Source organism: Cibotium barometz, chromosome 59 (assembly GCF_041138505.1).
Source record: "Cibotium barometz isolate CiBa-2024 chromosome 59, ASM4113850v1, whole genome shotgun sequence".
Taxonomy (NCBI): Eukaryota; Viridiplantae; Streptophyta; class Polypodiopsida; order Cyatheales; family Cibotiaceae; genus Cibotium; species Cibotium barometz.
The window spans coordinates 27,041,005-27,066,375 of NC_141104.1; the positions used below are offsets into that span (position 1 = coordinate 27,041,005).

General features: G+C 42.7%; 1 protein-coding gene across 3 annotated transcripts in view; it reads right to left on the reverse strand.

The window, feature by feature from the left end:
• Positions 1-4,948: 4,948 nt before the first annotated feature.
• Positions 4,949-25,371, reverse strand: part of LOC147605654 (uncharacterized) — a 32,342-nt gene continuing 11,919 nt past the window's right edge. The window contains exons 5-9 of one of the 3 annotated variants that reach the window (XM_086793562.1): positions 15,051-15,140; positions 14,541-14,690; positions 5,995-6,119; positions 5,757-5,886; positions 4,949-5,441 (exon numbers count right to left, since the gene is read on the reverse strand). In XM_086793562.1, the coding sequence (XP_086649688.1) occupies positions 5,313-5,441; positions 5,757-5,886; positions 5,995-6,119; positions 14,541-14,690; positions 15,051-15,140 (624 nt within the window). In that variant the 3' untranslated portion in view covers positions 4,949-5,312. Of the gene's footprint in view, positions 5,442-5,750; positions 5,910-5,994; positions 6,120-14,540; positions 14,691-15,050; positions 15,141-25,371 lie in introns of those variants that run through there. The other 2 variants (XM_086793564.1, XM_086793565.1) reach the window with 2 other exon arrangements.

The window sequence follows — 25,371 nt, forward strand, 5'->3', positions numbered from 1 at the left end:
TCTCTAGGGTTTAGCAGGTCGAGGTGGTGGTCAAAATCCCTTGAACTGGCTCTATTTTATGAATTTTAATGTTTCTAGAATTTAATCTCAACAAGATCAATGATCATACTTGGTGATTCACCTCTGGCCAGGCTTTAAATTTGGCACCCGTACGGGAGCCTTTCACAGTTTCAAGTGCCAAATGGCACCTCCGTTTTCTGGTAAAAGTGCCAACGTGGCACTTTGAAAAAACAGGGGAAGTGCCCAATGGCACCTAACCTTAGGGGTCTAAGTGACCAGGGGTATATATCCTATATAATATATATAATATAGTACACAATACATAATAAATATGGAATGTCTTCAATAACTTGAAAGTCTTCAATAAATTATGATGCCTTTAAAAATTCTCTTGCTATAATGTATTTTGTGTGATGAGAAGAAGTCTATTGAATTGTGAAAGCTTAATGCACTTACAAAACTAATATGTTTTCATTACTCAAAGTAAAGTGGTTTGTTATTAAAAGGGGCACTCAAAATTTTAGCCAAAGGTGACATTTTGACACCCATGGTTGATGGCAAAAGTGCCACTAGATTTTCTATGGCACCTAGACTTAGGTGCCAAATTTAAAGCCTGCCTCTGACGATTCTAGACGATCCAACTTGGCGATCCTTCTTGAAAACAATTTCTCAAAAATGATTTCAAACAAAACGATTCCATTAAAAAGATTCTACTGTGACGAATGATTCAGAAACTTGGACGATCCTACATCGGTATGATCAAACCTTGGATGATTCAAGTCTTGGATTGTGCAAACCTACTCTAATCACACGATCTGAGACTTGGATAGGCGATTGCATTTTTGGGATCACAATCCGATTATCAGTGTCACGCCAGTGGTGGTGCAATTATTGTGTTGTTAGTAAATATTCCGTGTAGATTTGGTATAGGCACACTGACACTGACTCCCACATTCACGACCGTTATGACCAAATAACTGCTCGCATTAATGCACCTTTGCAGACGTCAGGTCAATGATCATGTCAGCGTGGTCAAATCTATTTGGGCAGCAACACCTCTGCAAACATTGGGTCAACGATCATGGCAGCCTGGTCAAATCCATCCAGGAAGCAGCACCTCTACAGATGTCAACAATTGTGTCAGCTTAGTCAAATCCATCCCGGCAGCAGCACCTCTTATTCAAGGAAGTTCTAGCTTCACAACAAGCATTGCAAATCCATCCGAGCAAGCAGCACCTCTTGTTCAAGGAATTTCTAGCTTCACAACAAGCATTATCTTTACTAAGGAGGAGTACAACCTGTCTAGAGTGTGAAGGAACGTGGGAATGGAATCTTCAAGGGTGGTCAAGCCCTCAAGCTCTACTAATTCAATGCTTGGGCCTCCATAATCTAATTACCCATGAGAGAGAAGCTAGCAAGCTTTCTCTCTTCTCACACCATCTCTCTCTCTCTCTCTCTCTCTCTCTCTCTCTCAATAACACTCCACATCTAGCTAATCACAAGTAAGAATCAAGCAAGCTTACCTAAAGCGCACACACACATTTAAGCACTCACACATGCAAGCAAGCAACTAAACAAGACTCTATAGCTAATCACATGCATAAACATAAAAACATTGAAGAATTAAGAAGAGATTAAGATAAGCAAGAATGAAGGAGCTCATAAGCTTGAGATAAAATATAGATTCTATTGTCAAAAGTTTCATTATACACTCCCATAAGTCACTTATATAAAAGTGGGCTTTGTCCAATCGCCACACTTATGGGGTGCCCAAAACATGTTCTCATTACAAATTCAAGCCTTATATGGAATGGCTTTTAATACAATGGTGGGACTTTGGCCATATACAATGTGAAACATGTGGGGATTACAAGGAGTGTACATAAAAGAGGTAATATAAGTCATTAAAAAAATTCATCTTTGGTCCAACATAAGCCTTCAAATGTGACACGTAAAATACATCATGTATCTCGGTAGTAGTCAGTGGAAATAGTTTCTATGCAATCTGTCCAACTCGCTTCAAAACTCTGCATGGACCACCATGAGTGTTGCCCTTGAGATAACTATATCTTGATTTAGGGAGTCTCAAAAATACATAATCCCCTTCTTGGAACTCCAATGGCCTTCTATGCTTATCTTCATAGTGCTTCATTCTTTCTTGTGACCTTTTGATATTACTCTTACATTGTTGAGCAATGCTTGCTTCTTCTTTTGCATTTGGGTTAACACTCTTACTTGATCATCATTTGGTACGTTGATCTTGTACCCATATAATGCTTCAAAAGCTGACATGCCAATACTCACATGATGAGTAGTATTACAAGCAAACTCAGCAAGAGCCAACCAATCATCCTATGCATGTTGAGTCTCATGACAATAGTGTCTCAAATAAGTCTCCACCCACTTATTCACCCTCTTTATTTGACCATCGGTCTCGACGTGATAAAGTGGTAGTAGTAGAAGTCAACTTGGTTTCCCCACGATCTCAAATAGAATTTTCCAAAGTGAACTCATGAATTTGACATCTCGCGATGACTAACAATTTAATGTGGCATACCATGCAATTCGAACACACTCCATAAATTTCTTTACATGTACTTGACCTTTGTAGAGATGAAATATGCCACCTTTGTCAATTCCATCTATAACTACATACAAGTTGTCCAGTGTATTTATATTTATATTTATATTGAAGGCAAAATGGCAATCGATAGAGATAAGGACAGAGAAGAGAGGACACACAATACGCGCAAGAAAGAGAGAGAGAGAGAGAGAGATGGACGATGACGATGACGATGACGACACCATATATGATGTACGGGCTGATACAAGGACAATTCAACAAAAGAAAGCCATAAGGCTATCAAAAAAGAAAAGAAAAGCTAGAGTACATCAATTCGTACAACAAGGACAATACAACAACGTTTATGGACTAAGAGTCCAACGAGGGCCATAAGAAAGAAAAGAAAACCTAGAGTACATCAATTAGGTTCCGAGTGCCGAGAGCCATAAGCCGAAGAACGATAGCCTATCAATTAACTCTTGCATTATAGCCCTTCCTCCTTCACAAAGGATCGCCCATTTTCCCGCTTTACGTGCTGTGCTGCCCACATGTTCTCATCCTCCGCTTGAGCTGAGCTCATCCAGTTATCCATGTACCTTCCAGAGTTCTGTTATCCATAGCTTTGTGCCTTTGAGAGTTCGGGATTGCAACCCTGTCTTCTTTGTGCTTGATGCTGATCACTGCATGGATGTTATTTTCGAATTGATGGAGGAAATGGATTTTACCTCCTACGTAATCGCTGGTGTAGCATCGACGACTTTGGTGAATGTCTCCATAAAGCTATCTTGCTTGGGGTACCACTTATTGGAAGGGCCTCCAAGCGCAAGCCTAGGAAGGCCAATCATTGCTTAAACTAAGGTTAACGCTAAGATGTCCACCTTGAGGTGGGGAAAAGTGGGGGTGGGACAAGGAAACTAGTTGAAGAAGAGAAGAATGCTGACAAAGGTTCGTGATGAGGCAGGTAGGATGGCCAAGCAAAGTTTAGATGAGTACAGCCTCGCATATAATGATGTGGATGCTGCTAGGACATCCATCCTTCATTATATTAGAAAGAACAAAATAATTTAAGGTGCATCGAGAGAAGGCAAAATGCCACAAGCCTAGCATATAATGATGTAGATGCTGCTAGGACATCCATCCTTCATTATGTTAGCAAGAAAAAAATAATTTAAGGTGCATCGAGAGAAGGCAAAATACCAGTCAATAAAGTGATTTAGAGGGGGTAGAGAGGAGGGGGCACAATGCACGTGCGCACAGAGAGGGAGAGTGGGAGAGGACAACCTAGGAAGACGTATCACTGCTTAGACTAAGGTCTGTACTACGACATTCACCTAGAGGAAGGCAATCATTGCTAGAGTAAGTTGTCCACCTTGATGCTCATTAAGCACCTGCTGAATACTCAGGGGCGCTCGTCTGAAATAGTAACACAACTTCTTGCTAGACTAAGGTCTGCACTACGCTGTCCTCCTTTGGTACTCTCATTAAGCGCCTGCTGATATGGATCTACTTGTACAATATCTATTGGCTTCAGCAGCATGTCTTTAAAAATAATTACAAGCACTGTCCGTCTCAAGTTAGCATGAGAATTAACGTCTTTGAAAGTAAGTATCAACTAAATTATTGGAACTCTTGAACCATCATTCAATATACGCAGTGCTATTACTCATCCACAACTTGCACGATGCTTACCAAAGGAAGTGACCACTCTTTTGAAGCTCACAATCAAGTTTAAACAATCTGTAAGCGCACCTTGTGAGACCAATTCCCATGTAGCTCTACACAAGCATATGGGGTTCTTTTTAAAATTGTTGGTTGTGTAGACATGGATTGATTCTTGTAAAGGATGTGACCAATTAATTTTCCAGAAGGAAAAGAAGGGCTTGATGTCATGCAAGAGAGGAATTTTCAAGCATGAAGCTCAACCCAATGGCACATTTGAGATAACTTGGTCGTGCTGCACAGTAGCATGCATGGTTTGTTATGCAAGAGGAAGATTCAAAAACCGAAGACACTCAATGTTAGCCTGATTATTGTTGTTAAGGCCTCGTGTCTTGGGTGCTGAAGGCCACACTGGTCCTCATGCTCCACCAGTAAGAAACACTGAATGCAGTTCAGCAGTTCCTCAAATCAACATGGCACAAGAAAAAACACCATCTTGACTGTCCATAAATTTTTGAGAACCATGTAATCTGAAATGTCAATTATGTCCCTCTGTGCAACCATAGCAGCCAGGTGCTTTGCTTGAAGGAAAGGAATGGGAAAAGAAGGGATTGAGAATGTTTCAAGCAAAGGAATGGGAAAAGAAGGGATTGAGAATGTTAAGGGTTAGGAGGGGAGAACAAGAGATTCCCCAGTCCACCTACTTCATTTGTCCAAGAACCCCCCAAAAAAAACAAATGCTGATTTCTCCTCAACGTTTTGCACAAAATTTTAAATGTATGTCCGAAATGTTCAGAGGCTCTTATTTTCTGAAAGCACCAAAAAACTGAACTGTAAGAAAACTATAGTTAGGTTCTTTAATGTGCAACTATCAAATCCTGTGGAGAGGAACTCCATTAAAGATGCTCTACATCACCGTGTGAGGCATCAAGAAACAATGGTTGATTTACATTTCAACGATCTACATATTACCCACCGGCAGGCCCATGCCAGCAAGAAATGTCAAGGTGCAGTATTCCATACCAACCCAGTATGCCTAGGAGGCTCACGATAGAATTAGCTGAACCACCTTAGGTGGTAAAAAATTCTCTTAAAACTCAACACCACTATTCAATTGGATGGAAAACGATGCCCTGCTCAGATTTTCCACTGGTGTCTCCACAAGTAGTACTAAACCTGAGCTTCCAGAGTCATTACCATTTTGTTTTGATTTACCCAACTGTAATCAACAACAAAACGATTCAAACAATTGCCAAGTCCATGATAATGACTGCTTCACAAGTCAAATATCAAACAACACACGTTAAAAAACAGGAGTCCATATCGTAAAAACCTGGGAGCATGCTTATGCACACACGTGTGCACATGCGTGGGTGCATGCACATGAATTTCAGTAACACGTAAAGATGCAGGAAGGATAGGGTGGGGGAGATTAGCCTAGCAGACAGGTTCATGCTCTATCCAGTGGGAAGTGAGTGAGGTTTAATATAAAATCCTTATTTTTTAAAAGCTGCAGGAAGAATAGTGCACCAACCGAGATTGAAGCATAAGCAGTCGGTTGAATTGTTAAAGCACAACCACAAGCCCAACTGAGCTTTTCTTTGGGTGAATGAATAAGCTCGGTTTTCCAGCCTGCATTTCTTCCCCCAAAGGTAGGTGTAACCCTGCAAATTACAACTTTAAAACCCTTCAAAAAATAACCAAAAACTGATGAGGTTGTGTAGACATATTTCATAAGAAGTGCAATGTTACAAGATGCAAAAATCATATACCTGAACTGGACTGTCGGTCTGACCATGATGCCTGACCTTTGCCAAGCTAGAGGCTGTACAACGTCAAGGGAGAGAGATTTTTCTGGCAGCTGTAAAGATGGGGTTAACCTTGTTTCCCAATTCATCTGCAACCACAATCAATATGACATTAACCTTTTGAGGTCTCCAAGCTCACTTCGAGAAGCTTCAATCCTCCAAGCTCCACCTCCATGCTGTCACCGTAAAGTCGCTCACACCACCACACAAGGCAATCTCTCTCTCTCTCTCTCTCACTCCTCTACCCAAGCATACAAGCATAGAGAAGACACATGAATTAGAGTACACTCTCACGGTCTCTCTCGAGACAAGGCAAGAGCTCTCATAACAGAAAGGGGGATTACGTCCATTCATTATGAGAAAATACCTTACATACAACTGGCCCTTCTTCACACTTGGACGCCCAAAACTTACTAACTAAGGCCTTAGGTGACGAGTATCTCATAATGTATAACTTTTATAGCGCCTTTGTGTGACACTTATTAATGTCCTCAAATGGAGAAGCATATTTGTTAATCTAACATGGGATTAACAACAAGAGCTACCACCATTATCTTACATCAAGGAGTCAAGGTAGATACACCAAAAGGTCATACATTCAAGATATGAAGCATTTCATGCAATGCATTGAGGAGTTTAAAACCTCTTCAGACATTGCCAGCTCCCAGTAACGTGGGAATAGAACTGCAGAGTAAGGGATCTAGTAAATTTCGTCATCAAGTAGAAGATGACTACTTGGATGACAACACCACATGACTACATGTCTTTACAGTCTACTGTCAACAAATAGTCAGACAAGTGACTCCACAACAACAACGTATGGCATAACCAATGTTGAAACAAGGCTGTCCAGGCAATAGCAGAATAACACACCAAAAAGCAGGTACAGGGTGGACCTGGGCCTGGGAAAAAAGGTTGGACAGAGGTGAGCTGCACTTACGCTGTCCTAGTATCATACAGGGTTTCCAAGTTCCAAAGGCACTAGCTTATGAGAATAACCAGGTGGGAACAAGGGGAGTAATGTATGGACAGCAGAAAAAAGGCAAGTTCAGCATGGACAATATGTACAAACTTGAGGAGCACCTACATTACATGGGTCGGGAGTGGTTACAACCCTAGATTTAACAGCATATAGCATACCACCCCTAAGTACGGGTAGGTATGGGTTCTTTCAATACATGCCATAATGAAAAACTGTTTCAATGTGTGTATCGACCCTGAGCTGCTCATAAGTAGCCTGTGTAGTATACGCCAAGCTAGGACCGTGTGAAACAACCAGGCCTTCTTTAAACCTGAGTTTAATGAGTCTTTAGCAATCTTTTAAACAACGAAAGATGTAGTCGAGACGACACCAAATGGGGTCCCAAATTACCCACTGAAGGGGCCCCCCTTAACACAGGAGTATTTCCTTATTTCTTCTAGAGAATTGAATACAAGCTAAACGATGTCCACAAGACTAAGTGGATCAATTGACTGACTGACCACCAAACTCAAGGACAAAGTGACCAAACGCTGGGCAGAAATGTGCATAAGCTATAGGCGACTGTGAAGCTATCTTCAAAGAGAATACACCGGCCCGAGACTGAGGATTGGTGTGCTAAGAACTTTGGAAGAGAGTAAGCTTCTGATTACCTTGGACTTGAAAGCTGAAAGTATGCAAAGGCTGAAGGCCTAGCACACATTCTTGACTGTTTGCTTGAAAACTCAATTTGTGTCTGATTATTTATGGACTGAGGTTGGGGCACCTTTTTATATGTCAATATGGATGCAAGTCGGCTGGCAGAAAGGCTGTCGGCCTGTTGATATTTGTGCCACGATTGGTTTAATCAGCATTAAATGCTGAATTAAGCGTGGCTTTTCTTGTCTGCTGGCCGACTGTTGCACGGGCCCCCTTCAAAGGCTGCCGACTGGTTATAGCTGATGGCTAAGGGTATTAAATGCCCCTTGCAAGGCTGCCCCGGCCTTAGGGCTAGTTCCTACTACCTACATGCTTCTGATGCAATCTAACCTATGGCTAACATCTACATGAGGACTAACTTGCTGAATTCTCCAAAGTGACATTGACTTGACAGACCTCTATGGCTGGGAGACTGACCTATGTAGCTTGTGCCTGACATGTCCTGGGCTGGGGCTCACAAAGGGGTCACCACATACGATAAAAATATCCTAAAAAGGTACTGCTTTTGTACATGTTTCTTGCACTGTTGATGAACCAGTTTGTCACCGTGTACCACGCATAGGTGCACCTGACAGCGTAACTCATATTTGGTAAAATGGAGTGATCATAAAGTTGAGATATAGGATAATCACCATGGACAACATTAAGGAGATAATCTCATACAAAGAACCATGATGCCTAAGTGATTTAGCTTTTCACCAAATGATGGAAATAGCCTTCCATCAGCCAAGGTATGAAAGCCACGAGGTTGCAAGAGTCAAGATGACCAAATATCATAATATATCCAAAAGATACAATAGTGGTCCATGAGCTCCCTTTCATACTTGAGTCGATGACCATAGTCCTAGACCTAATCTAAAAGTGTTGCTTCGCAAAAATCAAACATATACAAAAGACTATGTATGGAAGCCAAAAATCATGACATAAGCCACTATCATGGAAGACCCAAATTACCATAACATTAGTATGTCTCCCAGGGTCAAATGGAACGAATGAGAGCCTCCCAGTGTGAACAACCACCAATAAAGCCTAAGGTAAGTAAACAATCCCAACTGTGTGACACAAGCGCACAATGTGCTAACGCGTGTGATCAAGGCTATAAAAGCACAATTAGTGTGAGAAAACGCTAGCAATGCCAAAGTGTGTGAATCAAGGCTAACAATGCACAAAACGCACATCGCACGTGAACAAGTCCAAATAATGCATCGACATGTGTGGCACACCTAAGGTAAGTAAACAATCCCCAATGTGTGACACAAGCGCACAATGTGCTAATTGTGTGATCAAGGCTATAAAAGCACAATTAGTGTAAGAAAACGCTAGCAATGCCAAAGTGTGCGTGAATCAAGGCTAACAATGCACAAAACGCACATCGCACGTGAACAAGCCCAAATAATGCATCGACATGTGTGCCACACCTCGCACGTATGAAAAATCACCAAGGAAGCTCAAGACGTGTGAATAAAACCCATGAAGCTCTAATGCACGTGAACAAACCCATCAAAGCATAAATCGTGTGAAAAAGATCCAAAATGCGCAACAGCATGTGAACAACCCCAAACCAATCTAAAAGTACGTAAACCTCCCTAAAGTCCAAATGTGTCAAAAGATAAAGACTGGACAAAATATGGATGGGCAGAGTGAGAATGGACGAAGTGTAAATGGGCTGGCCAAATGATGGGAAGTGTGGACAAAAGAATTGAAAAAAAAAATTAGAGCAAAAAGGTGTGAAAGAAGGGAAAGTGTGAACCCTAAAGTTTAAAAAAAAGCCTCACTTCACTTCATCAACATGGTGGTGCTTCTTCTTTTGAGCAAACATTTTTTTCTCTTTTCTTTCTCACGTGCTGGCGGCTAGAGCTGAGACTTCAAGAAAAGCTCTCAAGCCTCTTCTTTCTCTCTTCTCTGCGCTGGCTGAGCCATTCGGCAATGAAGCTTATTTTCCTCCTTTTTTCCCCCTTTTTTTTCTTGTTTTCTGGTTGCTACATATCGTAAGCTTCCCAAAGGTGATCAACCACCCCTTTTTTTTTTCTTTTGCGTTGCTCGTTTCACAATGTGAGGCCTCCCAGAGACAATGAACCACAAAGAAAACGCTCAGCAAAAAAACACGAGCTCATAAGGCTACACCTGAAGCAATGGCTTTGGCTAGCTTAGAAATAAAACGTAAAAACGTGATGGTGCTAGACGTTGCAGTTCTGCCATTGTTTACAAGGCAAAAATAACACTAACATGATGACTGAACTCGAGCACCCGACAAACCAATCGATCAGCTTGGTTTTCACTGAATCGTGCATTTTCGATTGCACTTTCGCTTGCATGAGCAAGTCACAAAATCGGGCAGCTCAAAGGTCGTGTGTGTTGCAGTTAGCCTACACTAGACTGCAGTAGATCTGGCGCCTTGGTTTTCATCACCTTGGCGTACAACAACCAGCGTAGGGAGAGAGATTGTCTGTGCGCTCTTTTAAAAAGATCAATGCCAATTGACGCGACGATGCCGATTGATGATGATCGGTTGAGTAATACGCTTGATCTTTTGAGTGATGCACTGACGTGCTGACGATGATCTGTTGAAATGCTTGACGTATGCACGCGGCACTGTACTACGCTTCGAACGATTGCTGCACTAACTTACATGTTGGCTAGATAATTGGAGTGTTCGCAGCTCAGCTTCATCCTCCTCATCAGCTACACTACACTGGAACATGAGATGACGTCAATGCTGTTGCTCACGACGAAATGTTGTAGTTCCTTTGCGTTGAGCCTCGTAGAAGTGATGAAGCACAAACAGAGAAACATTGGCTGAGCCCATAGTGACAAGAAACGTTTCGAGATTTCTTTCGTTTCGAGGTTTTGGAGGTTTTGTTTCGAACGTTAAGGTCTAAAATTTAAAAACCGATGCGTTTCGAAAATTAGATATTTCGTAATTTTTATATGTTTAAGAAAATATCAAAATTCAAGAGACTAGTTCGTACCATGTAGTATTCAAACACAAGGCACCTAGGATTTTCAAAGACAAAAAGACATTTACCATTGTTCGAATTTCTCAAGAGGCATTCTATGAGAGCTTGAGAAATTTGGAAAAATTAGTGAAGAAAATTAAAAAACATCCAAAAAGAAGGGCAATTGGGGGAATTGTGAAATTTTGTGAAAATTCAGCATGAAATTGAAAAAATTAGGGAAAAATTAGAGAATTAAGAACAAACTGCAAGAAATTTGAAAATTTTGAAAAAATTTGGGAATTTGGGTGAGATTGGAGGAATTGAGGCAAGGGAGTGTGAAATTGGAACGAAGAGGAGGAGGAGGAAAAGTAAAGAAAGGAGGAGAGAAGAAGGTAGACGCGGGAGGAGATCGCGAGGAGGAGAAGAGGAAAAAAACAACGTGCTGCAAACACGTGCGCGTAGAGAAAGAAAGAAATCTTAAGAAAAAAGTGGAATCCTAAGGTTTGCACACGTTTTTTTTTCAAGTTTTTAATATTGAGCGAAACGCCATTTTTGAGAGGTTTCGCAAGGTTTTTAAAAACGTTTCGGAGGGTTTGTGTTTCAGGATTTCGAGATGAAACCATGACGAAACTCGTTTTTTTGTCACTATGGCTGAGCCACAAGGCGATGAAACCCAAAACAAGATAACGAGGTGCGCTGAGCCTCCGACGTTGGCCGAGTCAAAAGACAACGAAGCCTCAAACGAAGATGACTGTTGCACTGAGCCAAGAGCTTCGCACTAATGAGCCTATCTTGGCTTCAAAGGAGTCTCACTATGGCTTAGCTTTTCAGCCATGGCTGCTACAGTCTGCAGAGCTTCGAGCCACAATCCACCACAATAGTGATCACGAAATCCATCATTTTCAACGAGACCATCCCGATCTTTGCTAAACTGGTCCATGTAAACCATAGCTGTAAAAAGTGCAGGCCATGCTTTCTTAGCAAACACTATGTCTCGAGTTGCTACGAAATCACTGTACACCTGAAGCACAAACTTGTAGTTGAGATTCTTCCACTTGCTGGTATCGTGGATGTTGTAAGCATTGACCTCAATCCCGGGGTCATGCATGCCAAGGTCATGAGGTACCGCACCTAGGACCTTCCTGACACCCCAATCGGCTTCTAGTAGGAATTTGGTTTTCTCCAGGTTGTGTCTCAAGCCTCTTTGTACCACCGGAAAGAGGGTAGAAAATTTTGCCTTGAGGGAATCTGCTAAAGGATTGGAAGAGTGGAATGCTTCTCTTGGACCTGCCCTTGGTAATGATTTTGATCAACAATGTGATATAAAATCTGATGGAGAAGAAGACCAAGTACGGATTGCTCTCTATATGTGCCCAAGAGGGTAAGAAAATACTGACTCTGCACTCCATCAGTTAGTAAGCGGCACCACCATCATTGATGATCTGAGAAACCTTGTGCTCTTGTTCAATGATGTGGTCATGTCTTCAAGACAGTGCTATCTGTGTAGCTCTTCGTTTGCTGCTGCTAAAACTAAGCTGGCTTGCTGTGATGTGTTGCCTAGCTAGCCAACTGCGCTTCACTTATCTCCTTCAACCCACATGCTCGGTCAAAGCCACTGCTGCAGAAGTCTCTGTTGTCAGCTGTGCTCCTTCAGCATGCCTTCACGAATGCTTGGAGTTGACGAAGATTTAGTCTCTCCTTGTGTTGATTGTGAAGAACTATTCTCTGATTTTGTCCACTTCAAGAAGCTCCATAACCAAGAATGCTTCGTGTATATCCTATTTGGTCTCCCATGAGCATAGCTATGCTAGAAATGCCACCATTGCTCGTAGCCAAGCTTGTGAATCACATTGGAGTGATCAGATTGATTGAGTTCAACTAACAAAAATGGCATGAAACTCTGAAATGACTTTCAGAAGTCATACACTGGGTAAATCACAGCACCTGTACCATAAGAATTGTACTTGCATCATATGTTTGCAGGTTAGGGAACCCTATGGCGTATGGTGCACACTGGCTCAATCCAATGGACTAGGTTCAATTCCCATCAAGGCCATACTTGCAAACACAATGTTAGCAAACTAACTTTCTGAATTTCTGCACTTGAGAGAAAGTATTGCACGACTCAATGATGATTGATTGATTGATGTTGAAACCCTTCACAAGTAAATGCTTTTATAGGCTGGCAGTCTTATCTTTTGACCCATGGAAATCACATACATACTCTACAGAAATCACACACATACACTATATTGATTGACACACTTATCCTATCCTCCCATAAGAAGGTATTCACACACACTAAGCCCCAAATATTGACTAACCCCCCTTCAGAGCGAAGATGGAGATACCTAAAAAACACACCTACAATCTCATGTCAGGCCTGATATAAGAGCTTGACCACAAATGACAACCTACATCAATCTGTCAAGACAACCCCTCCTAAATCTAAACAAGGGAATGCAAAGAAAAATGAAGCCTTTTATAAGATTCAAGGCGTACTATAAAGATGGGATTCAAGGCGTACTATAAAGATGGGACATACACATAAAGGAAAGACTGACATACTCACAAAACATTTATTACAATCAATTTTGAGGGACCACCCAGGTAGAGAACCCATGACCCACATATATTGGCTTTTAGAAAGCCCAATCATAATCTTACTTTTTTAGAGAAAGAGTATCCGTGATAGTGGCTGCATGTTCTACTGCTGAGGATGCTTCTGCTTCATGGACTTCTTCTTCACCTTCTACCACCAAGTTTGCATGCACCTTCACTTGCTCTTTGGCCATCCTCTTGAAGCATCGGCCCTCTGTGTGTCCGAGCTTCCTGCAGAAGTGCATTTTTTTATAGTTCGTTTGCCTATCCCCAATGTACACATGACTTTGTCAGATTCCCACGTGTTAGGAAATCCCATATTGCTCTTTGCGGCGGTCTTCGTCTATGACTGCAATCATCTCACCATAGGTCATTTCCCAAGCCACCCTTACTACATCTTTCTTATCTCATCCATTGCAAGTCCCAAGCTAAAGAGTGGTTGTATTATAGGTCTCTTTCATTCATTTGTAAGTGGAAAAATTTAATGATTTTACTACCAAACAGGTTTTCCAACTTGTCCCGTACCTCCTTTGAGCTCTAGGTGAAATGAATGAGTTTGTCAGACAATCCAAGCCCAATAAGTGCCATGGCCTTCTCATTATGGTCATTCCATGTGCGAACCTTCTCCACTCTGTCAGTTGGTTTGAGGTCTGTGCCGTTCACCACATTCCAAACCCCATCTCTCATCATCAAGAGACGTGTCTTTATTTGCCATGTTGGGACGTTGCTTCCATTGAACCCTTCAATGGCCAGGCTGCCTCTACTGGTCTCCATGATGTTCTACTTGAGAAGGCCCCAAATTTTATAAATGTTGAAGTGGGTAATTAGACAAAATGTCACCTGATTTATGGAAAGCCCCAAATTTATGTTGAACTGCAGTATTGTGGGGTGGTGCAAGTACGATCAGCAGGTGCAAGAGCGGAAGGTGACGACAAGCAAGTACAGCCGATAGGTGCTCGGCGGTGACAAGCAAGTATAGTTGTTGAAGAAGTAGCGGTGTAGAAAAATGCAAGGAACCTAAGTGAGTTGCAGTTGTACAGGGGCCAGAGTCATTAGGCAAGATGGAGAGATGTGCCGCTGGCGGGTAAAGATGGACCAACGCCGGCGGAAGGTGGTGCCCTGCCCATTAGAGCCGCCTCTTCGGGTGGGGCGAGGCGGGACAGGCATGGTGCACGCTTGGAGGTGCAGGGGCAACGGCGCACTCATAACTCCAAGTCAGAGCAGAGGGGGGCGAAAGCACTGTCCTGACACAGTACCAAAAGTAGAGAAGCACAAAACTATAAAAAGTAACTCACCTTCTTTGAAAAGCTTAGTCTGGTATCACCAGGATGACGGCTTTGAGCTTGAAGAAGCCCTCCAAGAACAGGAAAGAAAGCGCTACTTGTTAAGCCCTCCCCTGCAACATATGTGAATTGACCATTCGGAAACTGCAGGTCCATGAAAGACTGAAATGTAGCAAGGTATAGCTTGCATCATTAGGAACATATAATACCCGAAGGACACGGACATGATGAGATGAATAGCATCATTCAGAATATACAAAAATAAATTGGCACAAAACAAAAAGAGATGTACCACACTAACTAGCTCAACTTTTGTCTTCCCTAAGTGATACTTGAACATTTCTATAGGGGTTAAGTTAAATAAATACAGGAAAAACCATCACTCATGATCTTCCGGCTCCTGGATAGCTTAGGGTTCGACCTTCCAAAGACACTGAACTGGCCATGTCCTTTCAACGACATTTTCATGGAATATCATGCCAGCTTAACCATCAAAAAATGAAACTGATATGGTGAACTCACACAAGTAAAGGGATTCAGGCATATCATTGACATCAGCAACCACCTCCGATGTTTTGACCACACAGCTGGGCAAATAGAGTGTGCTCCGTTCTGCTTAACATGAAGCCAACAAGCACAAATAAGAGAACAAGATGTATCTTTTTGATAGCACGTCGTGAAGCAATCAATACTTTCCAACATCAAAAATCTCAAAACAAAAACAAACAAATCACCGCAAGATAGCATATAATTGAAGCAATAATTGGCCACCTTAGGTATGTGTCAGCCAAACTTAAAGCTTCAAACAACAAATATGTTACATTAACATCTAAAACACTTGGGCTTATGAGTTCACTACAGCATCATTCGTTTTTTTTTAATAGCAAGAGAGAGAAACTCAAACCCTATAATCTTGAATTAATTTTGTGATAAACCTACGAGTATACACCGGACATAAGATAGCAACCGACAAGCATAGTCAGACAGTACAAAGGACACGTCACAATGATGACATGGCAGCAATGATGTGGTAGTCGGGTACAAGTGGCCGACAACAATACTATTGGCCGACTAGGCACACTGGTCATATATATGTGGGTAGCCAAATTATCATATTCATCTGCTTTCCTAAGCGTTGTACTTCACGGAGCGCTTCTGACGAAGTGCTAGCCGGGAGTGAACACTAGGTCACACGGCTGTGATTTGACGTCTTCATTCTCTGCCCCAACTTGTACTTGAATTTCAGTTGTATATTTCTTCTTGTACATAATACAAAGCAGTAGTTTAAGACTCTTGTCTGTGCTTGTGCCGTATGTGTCATTCCACCGCACTCTTCTTTCTATCTCTGGAAAACCCTAGCACATAGGCACAAGTGTTCTACAAATTTATTATTCCAACCATGCATATAAGATAACAGACTTCCTTTTTATTGAGATTCACCAACCTTCACATGAATTAAGAATTGACACATGGTCCATCCCAAATATTCTAGCCTTTCTAGAATCAACAAAATTAAGTGAGTTGCTTACACTATGATTTCACATAGTCAAGTGATATAGCATATTGATCTCCAAAGACCATGCATGATGCTAGAAAATTTGATTTTGTATCCTACTTTTGCAAAATGGATGTATGAATTTAATTTGCTTTTGAGTTTTGGACTATATAGCTCGTACAGAAAGAAAGAGTTTCTCCAAATGGCTTTTCCACATGATGCCTTCTACCTGAAATCTTACTTTTGGAAGGTAAGCTCTCTGCCAATACAAAATACTTGTTCTATGGTGTGCCAATTGTCAACCACTTCTACCATCCCTCTAAAGCTACTCTTGGCCCTGTTTTTCATTGCTTCTTGTAAGATCCCTCCCTATAAGTTTCCCTTCAAGTAAGTCGAAATCTTCTCATTTATCAAGTGAGAACCTAGAGAGAGAATTGGGTTTTTCCAAAAATTGTTTGAATGGAAAGTTTGGAAGGTCCTCTACCAATACAAAATATGTGTTCTATGGTGTGTCAATTGTCAACCATTCTTGGCCCAGCTTTTTTTTAATTTTATTTTTATTTTACCAACAAGCGCAAGAATTAATTAAGAGAGACAAAAATTACAAAGTCTGATGGCCCAGCTTTTCATTGCTTCTTTCATGGTTTGAGTAGTACATTGTAAGATCCCTCCCTATAAGTTCCCTGCAGGTAAGTCGAAATCTTCTCATTTATCAAGTCAGAACTAGAGAGAGAATTGGATTTTTCCAAAATAGTTTGGAAAGTTTTTTTGATCCTGGATGAAAACCCTGAAGTTGGACTAGTTAGCAAAAATCTTCAAAAATATTTATTCAAAACCCGCATACAATCATACATGGTTTTAAAATTTATTGCCCAAATATTTTAAGAACTTCTATAAGGGTAGAATGTGAAGAAAACCCCTTGATTGGCCCAAGTGAGAGAAAGTTTATATAAGAGCTTTTTGATAAAAAGACCAAAGCAAATCCCGTACATTATACCCAGGTATATTAGACCTTGGGCAATTTGGAAAAATAGAGTGGGAACCCAAGGCTAGAAGGTCATACCATGAATTCAAAAAATTTTAAAGGGTTGTAGACCTTAGTGTAAAAATATGAGTAGTTAACCTTGGAGTCTAGTTGGGAGTCATTTGAAAACCTTGTTGCACTTGAACTAGGAGTTGGAGGATTCTAGAATGAAGCCACATGCTTGAAAAACGTTTTTTAATAGTTAATACACCCCCATGTGAAATAGTAAGGAACCCATGTGAATGAGTAAAGAAGCGATGACACCTAGGCATTTTTAATACTTGCTTATAAATTGAGATTAGCCTAATGTACATGCATAATCTTCTTCTCACAAATCAATTCCTATTGGAGGCTTAGTGCATACTCTTCCCATCACCAAATTCATCAAGGTAAGTTACATTAGTTTCCCCTTTTGATTACATTGCAAGATGGGCAAAGTGAGGCCAAGTAATTCCACATGCAAAGGCAGTGTGGAAGATGAAAGGGTATAGATAGTCCAAACGGACCCCTCCTATCTTCAACTCCCCCAAGCTTGTCTTTATGTTAGATGTAGGGTTTATGGTGCATCTCCACTTGTAAGCCTCCTTGAGGGAACATCGGAGTGCATGGTAAGTGATATATTTAAGGGCATGTGAACCATAGTAGCAACGGAACGGGAACGGGAACGGAACGAAAGCACCACCAGGGGAACGGGAACGAGAAAAAGGGGGAACGGGAACGAGGGGGAACGGAAACAGGGAACGACCTAGATAATTCCTAGAAATGACGATAAATCTTAACATACAATGCACATTTATATAACCAAATCAGAGACACACTAAAGTCTAGTGCACCATAATTTGCATGGCTAGATACTAACACTGAACAGATCTCACAAGTCAAAATAAATTAGCCCACATCATACATGACATAAGTGACAAAAAGCACAAAATGTGGCCCAGCTGGCACAGCCTAGAAAAAAGAAACAATCCAAGTCCAAAGTCCAAGCCTCAAGGTGACATGCACATTGCAAATAGTAAGGAGATATCATGCATGGCTACTGCCAGTGATGCCATCAAGGAGACTATCATCTATGTCATCCAAGAAAGCCATATCATCAAGACCAACATCTGCAGCATCCAAATCTTCAATCCCATCCTGACCAGGATCTGCAAGTCCATGTGTCTCCTCATCATCCGAGGACTCATCATCAAGCAATATAAACTTCTCTGGTTTGGGAGATGCCATATCACCAAGCAAGCGCAAATTAGCACTTACAAAAATCAAGTCATTGACTTGTTTTGTCCCAAATTTGTTCCTCTTCTTGGATGCAACATGGCCGAACACACTCCATAGCTGCTCAATCGGAGAGGAGCTTGCACCTTGAGACAAGATCCTTACTGCCAATGATTGAAGCTGTGGTGTACGAGCCCCATAATCCTCCCACCATAAAGCAGCCCCTATCTTAAACCTATCTCTCTGAGCATCAGCCGATCCAAACCTTCCCAACTTGCTGCGATAAAATCCAAGTTGGTCTTTCACCAACCTTCGTTTATCTGCATCACGAACCTGCCTAGAAAGCACTGTCTCCCAACCATCCATCACCTCATCATCGGCCTCTTGTCCACATCCTTGGAACTCGGGATCCAAGACATACGCTGCAGCATGCATAGGAGAATGATAACCATTCCATCGTGCTTCACATAATTCTCGAACCTCTGCATATTTCTCATCAGACAAGCCCATTTCCCCTATTTTCTCGATCATTCGGTCAGCCCCCTCATAAACCTTGCCAATGCATGGCTCCCGTCCATCTGCAATCCGCATCAAGCGCATGATCGGCTTCATCATAGCATTGATAGTATTGACTTCATCCCAAAATGTGAAGTCTTGTATGGTTCTTGCAACCTCTATGCCGGCTCTTGAGCGAGAAAGTGCCCATCCCATCCACTCATTGCATACAACCAACTGCTTCAAAGGCAATTGCACTTTGGATAACCTCTTCATCATGAGAAAGTTATAACCAAAGCGTGTCTCTGAGTACTTCAAGAGATCCTTTTTGGCCGATCTCTTGCGGAATTCATTCAAAATAAACTGATGGTTTTGAATGAAGCTTATTATCTCCTTGCCTTTTTGAATGTGTGGATCAACCCATGGCAAGCTGCCAACATCCTTCAATAAGTTGCTCAAACAATGAGCAAAGCATGGACTGAATGTGATATGCGGATACCTGTCTTCAAGCTTAAGACCAGCTGCTCTATTTGTTGCCTCACCATCAGCTAAGAACTGAATAACATTCTCTGGTCCAACTTTCTCAATACCTTCGGCCCACTCTTCCACAAGCTGATCTGCTGTTTTTCCAGTCCCAGAAGCATCATGTGAGGAAATGAATTGCATTCTTCCTCGAGAATAAGCAACCATGCCATGAATGGACCTTTTTCGAGTGTCACTCCAACCATCTGCAATAAGTGACACACCATTCTTTGCCCAACTTTCATGCACAGACTCTAAAGCACATTCAATTGCAGCTTTCTCCTTTTGCAACAAGGTGGTGCGTATGGTCTCATATGAAGGAGGCTTGTATGTTGGGCCATACCGTGCAATCTCCTGGACCATTTCAATGAAATATGGAGACCTGGCAACATTGAATGCTACATGATCATGATAAAAGAACCTTGCAACAGCTGCATCTACCCTCTCTTTCTTGCGGGGATCCCAAGCTGCTCCCAAGGTTTGCTGCTTGCCGGAACTTGCACCCATAGACTGCGAATCTTGGGAAAATGCAAAGCTCCCAAGTCCTCCATACTGTTGTCCATCTCCCAAGTGTACATCTTCCCCTTGTCTACTGAAGTAAGATGCATCAACTGCCGGTTTCTTTCGTGCACATGCTTTCTCCTCTTCACTTGGGTACTTTGCCAAAAGCTCTCTACGCATTTCAGGTGTTGTCCCTGGGCATTTGTTCACTTGTGCTTTTTCATTGTTCACATGGCATAGATGTGCTCTGACACGGTTTGCTCCTCCTGACTTCTCTTTGTTACATTGCTTGCATTTCCATCGTGTTGCACCTCCCTTAGATGAATACCTTTCTAGCCTTTCAACCTCGTCCCACCAAGTAGCATTCGAAGCTGATCGCTTTGAACCCGAGTAAGCCATGATGTCTGCAAATTCGGACAAAAAGTTGAATAGGCTTTCAAAGTTAACCATTCCAGAGAAATGAGTCCTTTTTTTTCTTCTGTTTAATGGGGAGAGACTGTGCACTGTGCAGTGTGCAGTCCAGATTGTGATTCACCATAGGTAATTTTTAAAACACCAAAAGTTCAAAGTTCAAAAAAAAAAAAGAGAAAAGCTTCTTGCTGCCTTGCCTTTTAGATGACTGTAGTCTGCACAGTGCAAGGGCTGGGGGCCTGGCTGCCAGTGGTGGCTGGGGCGACTGTAGTACTGTACTATGCAGGCAGCAGGCTGCAGTACAGAATGTCAAGACTCAGGAGTTGAAACTTGAAAGTACAGCTGCTGTACGGGCAGGACTGTACAGTGTACGGGCGCTGCTGTACGGGCAGGACAGTACGGGCGCTGGAGCCTGGCGGCTGTACTCGTGGAGTCGTGGACAGCAACGGCGTGAACTCCGAAATGCGACGGGCGGCGTACGGGCTTGTGCGAATTTCCGAAAAGCGCCCAGCGCTGCAAGGCTTACGGGCTTCATTTTTTTAAAAAATTCCACGTCACCTGCACGTTCCCACGTGGGGGAACGGCAGGCTAGCGTTCCCTGGCGCGTTCCACCTAGCGTTCCACCCACGTTCCCTGCCGTTCCACCATTTTTCGATCACCGCCACGTTCCAGCATGCGTTCCCGGCGTTCCACTTGTCCACGCGATGGGGGAACGCGTTCCACCGTTCCCAATGGGGGGAAACGGGGTTCCCCTGCTACTATGATGTGAACAGTCTTTTAATCAAGTGTAAGATTAATGTGAATACACTTTAGTGCACGCACTTGGAGGCTAGGTCCAGTGCCTCTATATAGGACCCTCATGTAACATTATTCATAAGTGCAATCAACCTTAAGCAAGTTCCCTTGCTCTCTCTCTCTCTCTCTCTCTCTCTCTCTCTCTCTCTCTCTCTCTCTCTCTCTCTCTCTCTCGTGCGAGAGTGTGTTCATGTAATCAAGTGTTACTCTATCTCCTCTTCTCTCCCATTGACTGCATTTTCTAACATGGTACCACAGCCCCGGTTCATGGTCTTGAGCCACTTCCCTGTTAGCAATCATCTCCTTTCTGTACCATATTACTGAGGAGGGAGTGAGGGCCTCCGTTGTGGGTGTGTCCGCCCGGTTAGGAGTATTCTCCATTTTTCCTCATTGTCCATGTTTTTTCCCTAGTCGTGGTGTGTTGGCCGACTTGTCCTGTCACTGGCCGACTCTAGGTTTGCTTGGTGACTAATATAATACTGGCCGACTGGACATAATCCAGCCGTGGGCCAATCTGGGGGATGTCGGCCCAATTGCTACTGGCCCACTGCCTACCCCAAGTAGTATATATGCATGCCTTGCCCCCCACACCAGTATTGTGCTAGATCTTGTGTATATAGTAGAGTTTATACAGCTTCTCTCTCTCCTACAGTTCTGTGTTTTCTCTCTCACAGTACTTTGTCTCATTTCCGTTGTGCATTCCGACATGGTATCAAAGCCCCAGGTGGGTTGAAGCTTGGAGATAGTAAGAGCTTAAGGGTTGCTGTTTTTTAGGTGCTGATTGGAGAATTTATGGGCTATTCGGGACGTGGAGAAGCAAGTAGAAGGCGGCCATCATTACTGGACAACCACCTTGCATAGCACATGCAGCCTCTTCTTCAATTTTTTTTCCCACCCATCCTTCCTTCACAAGACCTTGTGAACCCTCAAGATGGCAGATTTGCACGAGATGGTTGAGAAGCATGTGAAGATCCCCACCCTCCCGACATTCCCGGTGGAACGATAGTTGGACGGGACCAACTATGGCATCCGAAAGGTAATGATGGAGTCTATCCTAGAGTCTTATGATTTGGCTGATTTCATTGTGGTTAGAGTTTCACGGCCATAGTTGGAGGAGGAGGAGCTTTCACTTTCAGCTAGGAAGGAGCAGGAGGCTCAAGCACAGTTGTGGGATCGTGTCAATGCCTGTCAAATCCCCACGGATCTCCTCGTAGAGCAATCCTGAAACACGCCTCGAAACCTGCAAAACAAAGCCAAACAACGTGAAGGGGGTGCACGCCTAACTCACCCATGACAGCCATGGGAAAAACCCACAAATCCTATCCCATAGTAACATGAAATGTTTCGTCCGTTTCGTTGTTTCGTTGTTTCGAAGGTTTCGTTTTGTTTGTTTTGGACGAAACACAGGTTTCGAAATGACACTAATTATATACACATACCAAATTTATAACATAGCCAACAGAAAGATGAAGATACATTTTTTGGGACTAGTGGGTATGAAATTCACGATTTTGGGAGTAGGTTTTTTGGTATTTTCAAAATTTGGGCAAGAAAAGGAGAGGAAGAGAGGAGGAAAGAAACAAGTCAGAAGGGAAGAGGGAGGTGAGAAGAAAAGGAAAGGAGGTGAGAAGAAAAGGAGAGAAACTTGGAAGACAAGAAAAGGAGAGAGAGAGGAGGAGGGAAGAGGAGGGGTGGACGGTGGAGGAGAAGAGAGAAAGAGGAAAAGGGAAGAGGAAGAGGAGGCGTGGAGGAGAAGAAGTGAAGGAGCGAAAAGGAGGAGTGGACGAGGAGAGGAGGCAGAGTAACAGGTTGCGGCCGAGAAGAAGCATCAGAGGCGTGAACTGGCAAATGGGCAGCAAACAAGGATGGAAACGACGGCAAAAATCGCATTTGCAAAAAAAAAAAAAAAAACTTTTGCCCTTTTTTGTGACCTCACTTTACATTTGGGTGAAACACCGTTTCGATGGGCAGGTTTTGTTTTGTTTCGAAACGTTTCGTGCCAGAAACGTTTCATGCCGTTTCAAGAGGGCAAAACGGGTTTTTATGTTACTATGGGCTATCCCCACCGAGCCACGAGCTGAGCTAACTAGCAAGACGCACCAACCAATCTCTACACTCCATGACGTCCCATACCACCATGGCACTACCCTCGCGGGCCTCGAGACTCTGTCACCCTCAGCTGCATGAAGCAAGTGCACATCTGCACTAGATCCAGGCTCCTGACCGTAGAGCTCTCGCAAAGACTCACGAAACTCTATGACCAACTGACTACCCTTGGCCACCCTTTTATAGGCTCTTGACCGTCCACACTTGGGCGCCCGTCTGTCCATACTTGGGTGCCCGCCAGCCCATCTCACCAATCAGCCTGCCTAGCTCCAAGCTTCCCCAAGCCTCAAAGCTAGTCTTGTGTGCATGTTGCGCACAATAGATACACACTGTGCACATGACTTCCTCTAAGAGCTCACTTCTGAGCTCAGTAAAAACCCAGGGGTCCCTCTGAAGGGTAGTCAATGTCTCCCATGTAGCATCCTCCTCAACACGATCCTTCCACTTGAACTTATATTCCGTGAGTAGCGTATGCTGCAATTGTCTTTCGCGAAATCCAAGAATCTTTTCCGGTTCATGTGACACAAATGTCATATCCTCGACAGCTATGATTTCTTGAAGAGTAACTAACTGATCTGTTCCACCCAATACTTCCTTAAGTCTATTGACATGAAACACGAGATGAACTTTCACATGAGAAGGCAAATCCAATTCATATGCAACTGAACCAATCCGACATATAACCCAAAATGGTCCGCAATATCTAGGGGATAATTTCGGAGATCGATCCGTCCGTAAAGTCTTGGAATCTTTCGAAACTCGCAAATACACCATTATTCCTTCAGAGAACTCTCTTGGTGAACGATGTCTATTAGAATAAAATATGTATCTGTCTTGAGCACTTCTAATAGATTCCTTTGCAACTTGTAACATTTCTTGCATGTCTTGCAAAAAAGTACGCGTTGCATCATGCTGAAGTCCTGAAAATCCCACGATAACAGGTAATCTAGGTTGAAATCCATACATATATATAAAAGGACTAAAACCTGTACTCGTATGCTTAGTATTGTTATATGCAAATTATAACATGGGAAGATAATCTTCCCATGAACCTTGTCTTTGGAGACATGCACGAAGCATGTCCTCCAAAGTCTGATTCACCCTTTCAGTCTGGCCATCAGATTGAGGATGATCTCAAGAACTCAGATTCAATGTTTCCAACTTCTCAAAAACAAGCCTCCAAAAGTCACTTGTAAACTTAGAGTCCCTATCAATGCGGTAAACCGTACAGTCTAAACAATTGCTCGATAAACTGCCTTGCTAATTGCGTAGCTGTAACAGTCTTCCGTGTAAGTAAAAATCTACCCATTTTTTTCAAGCGGTTCACCACAACCCAAATAGAATCGTGGCCTTGACATGTTCTTGGCAATCCAGTAATAAAATCCATGGAAATACTTTCCTGGGATTTGCAAAGGATGCAACATCCCAACATATCTAAAGTGTTCAGCTTTATTTGCTTGACAAACCTGACACTTGAGGACATAATCTTCTACATACTCTTTCATCTTTGGCCAATAGAAAGTGTGTTTCACTAAAACTAATGTCCTGTGTATCCCGGGGTGTCCAGCAGAAGGGGCGTCGTGACACTTCTTAAGAATCTTGGTCCTAATGTCCGAGACCTGTGGTACACAAATTTTGTCATTACGAAACAGTAAACCATTCCGAATCATCCACTCGCCTCCCACAACCTACATGGTAGGCTCCTCAGCCACTGAGTCTCGGTCAATCAATGAGCTCTCATCCTGGATCCTCTGCCAATATGGACCAAAATAACTATCAGTCCTACAAAGCCCTCTCAATGACTGAAATAAGTCGGTGGAAAGTGAACGACAAAGTATTCACCTCTCTGATCCGACCACAGTTGCATGGAAACGCGTTTCGTACAGGTTCAAAACGTACGAAACATTTCGAAACGTTTCGTCCTGTACGAAACGCGTTTTTTTCATCATGCAATTTTAAAAACCTAAAAAACGAATCGTTTTGCACAGCGCACTTTCGTTCACGTTTCCCAATGGCGGCCGCATGCGACTTTTCGCCGATTTGTGTGCCAGCCTACCATCGCTTGTGTCAGCCCGCCTGCTCCTTGGTGTCCTTGGGCCTTGTGGAGGTCTTCCAAAGGGGTAATGTCATGTTTTGCTTTATGTTGGTTTTCCCTGCACAACTCACAAAGCAGCACACTTTTTTCTCTTCCATCAATATTTATGGCATATCTTCCACGGTCCACCCTTGCTCTATTGAGACCTAACTTCTAAGGCTATCTACCTTCTCTTCCCCTTGCT